At 41.2% G+C, this 6,000-nt stretch overlaps 1 protein-coding gene across 1 annotated transcript in view; it reads right to left on the bottom strand.

Annotated features, from left to right (window-relative positions):
- Positions 1-6,000, bottom strand: part of LOC101856743 (gamma-tubulin complex component 6) — a 52,435-nt gene that overhangs the window by 9,938 nt on the left and 36,497 nt on the right. The window contains exons 20-26 of the mRNA XM_005101834.3: positions 5,654-5,769; positions 4,931-5,099; positions 3,201-4,395; positions 2,471-2,548; positions 1,311-1,473; positions 576-717; positions 1-128 (exon numbers count right to left, since the gene is read on the bottom strand). The exon at positions 1-128 is cut by the window's left edge and continues 29 nt beyond it. Coding sequence (XP_005101891.1) covers positions 1-128; positions 576-717; positions 1,311-1,473; positions 2,471-2,548; positions 3,201-4,395; positions 4,931-5,099; positions 5,654-5,769 — 1,991 coding nt within the window. The remainder of the gene's footprint in view (positions 129-575; positions 718-1,310; positions 1,474-2,470; positions 2,549-3,200; positions 4,396-4,930; positions 5,100-5,653; positions 5,770-6,000) is intronic.

The raw sequence follows: 6,000 nt of genomic DNA, 5'->3' as shown, positions 1-6,000 counted from the left end.
TTGGTGGCAAAGCTGAGATTCTGAGTGTAGACGTCGTCCGAGTGGATGGAAGAGCGGATGGCTTTGGTGAGAGCACCGTTCAGGAACACAGAGTTGAGGATCTCTTGGGGCAAAGGGTTGGATGACAACTGAGGATAGAGGTGTACAACAGCTGTTAAATATATGCCAACTCTATGACCACAAACACTTATCATCAATCCCACCATGACAACAGGATACAATCCACCATAAGAAGAGACTGGGAAGGTACAAACAAAGCACTAATGTGAGTTTTGAGTAAAAAGAAGTACATCAACTTGATGGCAGTCACATGGGGCAGGGCAAAAGTTAAACAGACAGTAACAATAGAGGGAAAGTAGAGATGTAGGACCTACCAGTGGTGCCCTCCAATCAGACGAGCACATAGGTGGGCACCCTTTGAAGTATACCAAGATCAGTAACAAATGTCATTTATAACTGAAATGTGTCTACAAGGCTTCAGGCGGCATTGTCAGTTTTCTGAGTTGAACAGTGGGTTTTTTTTCTTTGTTTTTCTTTTTTTTAGTACAAAGAGTAAATCCTGACAAAAGTTTTACCTTTTCCAGCAAAATATTGGAAAGAATCTCCGCAAAATCACCATCTGCCATCAACAAGTAGCGCCTAATGGCAGCAAAATGATCATCCACTTTGAGCTCTGCGGTGAAGTAGTTAATCACTGCGGTGTTGACCAGAGAAATTCTGAAATACATCACACACTCAATCTGAAGGTGCATTGTACAACATTGTACAAAAATGAGAGCGGCTCACAGCAACATAAATAGGACAGACTAGATAGCGATAGAAAGACTTCCACATTCCCAGGACTCCAACATGACATATTCGTGCCCTCCAAACACAACAGCTAGCTCCCACTTTGTTTGGCCACTCTCTTCAAGAATGTCAAGGCATCAACTTTTTTCAATAGCAGCATAAAAAGTTCAAAGCAAAACTTGCCAAAATCAACAACATGTAAAAAACTAACTTAAGTCAGACGAACTTCGTCTCTCTAGAAACTTTAAAATGAATACATTATTCAGAAATCCTGCTGACAAAATAATATGGTAATCACATAAATTCAAAAAACAACTATGTATATAATACATTAGTTTTTTCCTTATCTCAAAACACTTATATTTTAAATAAATAGCTTTGCACAGTTGACACACACTTTCCATTAATATCTCTAAGCTTCAACATAACGTCAAACTATATCTATTTATAAGGTTCAGCCATTCAAACAATTTGTGCATTAAACACAGTGACTGCCTCATGTGTAGGCGACAAGGACTTACTGGGCCCTGACAGGCATGGTCAAAGACTTGGTCAGCAGTACAGAGAGAGGTGTGTACTTGTAAACCTCCACCTCCTCTTCGCTAGGTACAGACATCTCTAGCAGACCTCGGCCCAGATCAACTACAAAAATCTTAGACATCATATCCATGGCAGGCTCGGCATCTGGTTGGACAGGGACAACAATTTGTCAACATTTTAGCAGGAAATCGCAAGTGAAATCATTCATAACCTCAGCACAGAAATCCAAAAAGAAATTACTCATCGTTTCAGGAAAGAAACCTCTGACAGTTAAAGTTAAGTCCAACATGCATGTATGCATGCAAAAATACTTCTCATCAACTCCTATCCATAAGCTCATTCCCATCTTTCGGGCATTTCACAAATATTCTAATAACAATAATAATAATAAATAGCATTTGTATAGCCCATATCCCCGCTCAACAGCAGGCTCTATGCGCTTTACACTATATTATTATCCCAGCACACCATAGAACACTCCGACACATTCTCAGCTTCCCGGGAAGCATACAGTGCAAGCAGCTGATTAAGCGCTCAAACACTAACAAACTGACAAGATCTTTCGCTGTCTATAGACGGGTACCCATTCCTACCTGGGTGAAGAGAGGAAAATTCGTGTAAAGTGCCTTTCCCAAGGACACAATGTCGGGTCCCTGACGGGATTCGAACCCACGACCTTACGGTTGTGAGTCCAAAAGCCTAACCACTAGGTCACCGACGACCTACTCTTCTGAAACCCAACTGTCCCTAAATAACAAATATTCCACCTAAGAAACAGATGGGGAAATAACGAGAGAGAAGGGACAACTGTGAATTTGGAAAAGTAGCAATGAGTAGCTGACAACAGAGACAGCTGAAGAAAGAGAGTTGGAGTAACGCCTTCATTTACTTCTAGACGGAATCAGGGTGGCATTTGAAATCAGGGAAAATTATACCAGGTGGCACTCAGCAATGTATAATCTTTAAAAAAGGAACACACTAATACCACTAAAGCTACTCTTGCATTGTTCAAATACTTGCAAAAAAATATTCAGACCAGCCCAATACCTTAATTTATGTACAAAATATTCTAAGGGGAAACTTTAATACAGGACTTTTTTTTCATACACCTAAAAGAAAACAGGCAATACAATAAAATTACCAAATTCTGAGAACTCCGTCTGGTAGAGCTCTGGTTGGTGCGGCAAGCCTGGCCTGAGATCTAATCTAGGCAGAGGTTCTGAAATCCAAATATCATCTCAAGGTGAAATATGAAAGGTTAAAACAAATTCCATTATACATTTTAGACTGAGACATCAACATAAAGTATGCAACATGTTTTTGGTCCCATGTTTACTTTCCAGGTGCCATATTAAACCTTAATTGCATCAGACAAGCACTGACTTTGAGAACATAAGTAAATACTGCAACACTAAGAAGAGACTAAAAGAGTATTTTAATTTAAACAATAAATCATAAGCATTTAGTTATTCTTCTTTTAGCTTTTGTCCTCCATTCTAGCTCCCCCTAGGCTGTCCTAGAAGGTCTGAAACATGTTCTTTTCTCGTACTCCATCATTGGAATACAATATTTCCTAAGTACCTTTTCCAGAGAATTTCAAGAAAACTAGATTAGAAACAGTGCTGAAAGTAAAGACAGAACAATGAAGCCTGCCCAAAATCTAACCATCAGTCTCCAATAATCAACAGCTAACAAATAATTTATTAAAGAAACACGGACCCCAGTCTGTAACAAAAAAATGTAACAACATAATGCGCAAATATGCCGTTTTCAGAACTAGACAGCCGTCATTCATTTTAAGTCATAGGAAAACATACCATCACATACAGTCTTCCAAATCAGTATTCATTTGAACAAGCTGTAATACTTACCTTTGTCTTCTTCCACAACAGGCTCCAGACTGGCATCTCCATACAAAAGTTTCTGCACGCTTGAGTCAGATGAATGTCCCTTCACATTTCTCTGCCGGAACCTCTTGATGGCAACAACATTCTCATCCACCTGCTGAGACTCCGTGCTGGCATTACGGTGTCCCTGGATCCGAATGCCTGGCCTAAACTTGTCTGAAGCAGCAATATCACTCTCTTTGGATGCAGACATAGTGGAACTAATACGAATGCGTGGCTTGATGGAGAAATCTTTGAAATTGGACTCAACACTGGCATGTTGAGAGCTGTGTCGACGTAACCGGGGGACAGACAAAACATAGTCAGAGTTGGACAACTGAGAAGCATGGCCGAACAAACTGGGCTTCTTGATGAGCCACTCCTGAGACTCTGTTTCTGTGCTGATCTGCTGGCTGGCCTCACCTCGTTGTTTGCGAGGGATCACCTGTCTCTCCCCTGATGTCTGCTGGTTCACCTGAACCCCATCCAGAAACTTCAAATGTGGCCTTTGTGGCTCAGCATCAGGGTCTGACTCTTTAGTAGCCGACATTGTTTTTGAGGTCTTGATGTGTACACGTCCCTCGACTTGTTCCGTCTCTGTCAATGCATTCACCCCAGCAGCCATTCTAATGTGAGGCTTTGTCTCAGCACTCTCTTCCGTCTGGTCAGTCACGTGCTTTCCCTCCACTGTGTGGACGTGAGGCCGGACCGGCACCTCAGTACTTTCTACACAGCTGTGGCTCTCGGCAGACACCTGAATCTGAGGGCGGGGCAGATGTGTACCTCCAAGCTGAACTGCTTTATACAAACGTACACTTGTGTTAGCATCCTTTGGGTCACCTTGGTCATCAACAGCATCACCGTCACCCACCTCACTGCCGTCACTGTCTGCTGCCTCATCCACAACTTGTACAGGCTCAACGGCCTCCTCTTCCATAGCCCTTTTCACCCAACCAGGCAATGCCTCATTCTCCTCCTCTTCTTTCCCCTCAGACAACACATCCTCCTCTCCTCCCACCTCCACAGATGGCAGCTCTCTCCTGGCCCAAGATGGCAGACTGCCTGCTGTTTCTGTCTCACTGGGCATTGGGTCTTCCTCCACCTGTAGTGGAGAATCTGTCTCAGCAGCTCTCTCCACCCAGCTCGGCAATACAGGCAGGGACACAGAGTCCAGCACAGTCTGAAGATACAACAGAACAGATGCCATCATGCAATCATATTGAAAGAGAATTTTCTTTAAAATTCAGAATAAAATAAGTCCCCTTGTCTTTCCTTTAGCAACCTTAGAAAACACAAATTTTTTTTGTCTTTAACACTTTGCTATCATATTTTGGGGAAAATCCAAAGAAACCTGGCCGTAAACATCGTCAATCAGCGAGATGAGGCGGCAAAGTGTTAAGTGTATCATTGCCATTGCTATTCTTATTTCAATGCTTTTTAACATAACATAATCAAATTGCTTGATTAGCTGCCTTATCATTATTAGATTATTGTTATCAAATTATTATTATTATTATAAAATTTCCGTATTAATGTGATTAAATAGTACATCAAGGCTGAATAAATATCCTGCCTCTGTCTTTCAGACCATACGTAAAGTTTACTGGAAGTTGTTCATCTCAAGCTCACGTGAGGACATAAGACCTCTTTACTAATCGATGCAACTATAAAGAAAAATTTCAAAAACTCATGCCTTCTGTAAGCATCCACCGTACCTGGCCATGAAAAGCTTCCTCCATCTCTTTCCTCCATCTCTCTTTTTGCGCCTCCAGAAATTTGGCCCGAGCATTACCCAGTTGTGCACGCCGAACCTTCCACAGCGCCACACGCTCACGATGCATCGCCTCCTCGCCCAGCTCTGTGTAGTATGCAATCAAATCATCCCTGTGGAAAGGAAAAGCCATTTACTAGTCATGATTGATGTACCTTTAGTTGATCACTTCATTCAATGCATTTTATTGTGAACTCAGTTTAATACATGAAAGAGCATTTCAGTGTTCTCCTATGTATAATTCTTTCACCTGTGAATGAAAACCTGATATGTTCAAATCTTCAAATACGAAACAAAGACTCATTTCATTGTCTAACTTCCTGCCTTTAAAAGATCAAAGACATTAACTGATACATCTCAAACTGCAACAATTACATTAACATGACTGAAGAGAATAAATACTTGATTCGTGAACTTGGGAATGTTTCAAGATGTTTTACTTGAGCCAACAATAAGATGGTCTTGAAAACAAAAAATGTGTCATCAACTCTTCTCTGTTAGACAACCACAACAGAGAGAGACCAGAGGAAAACACTGGAAAGGCAAGCAACTCAGTCTGTATTTCATGCCAACATTACCATGAGCTGACATGTTGCCATGCCAGTATAAAAACAAGGGACTCCATATCATAAAAAAACCATTTTAATAAATTTCGTAGTTTGTCTACCTTGCTTTCTTCTCCAGTTCTATATCCTGCTGCGTCATTGCATCTTCCTCCCGGTTGAGTCTTGCAATAAACTGCTTGTCTTCTTCTTTTTCATCTTTCTCTTCTTCTGCTCTTCTCTGAGAGAGTGAGTAAACAGAATAACAAACATAATTCAAAGAGGATGTCGAAACACTTGTAGACAAGGGACATAATTTCACCTTCACAAAACAGATCACGGACAATGTAGAGAAACCACAGGTTATATACAACACAGAGAAACCTGCAAGTAACCAAGTGCACAACTTCTCCCTCAATCAGTCCCCTCCCTACAGTACAGTACCTTAATATAACATCCGTTATTGCAGTGA

This window comes from Aplysia californica, unplaced genomic scaffold, assembly GCF_000002075.1.
Source record: "Aplysia californica isolate F4 #8 unplaced genomic scaffold, AplCal3.0 scaffold00300, whole genome shotgun sequence".
Taxonomy (NCBI): domain Eukaryota; kingdom Metazoa; phylum Mollusca; class Gastropoda; order Aplysiida; family Aplysiidae; genus Aplysia; species Aplysia californica.
Note: the sequence above shows the minus strand (reverse complement) of the source record. Positions and strands in the feature narration are given on the sequence as shown.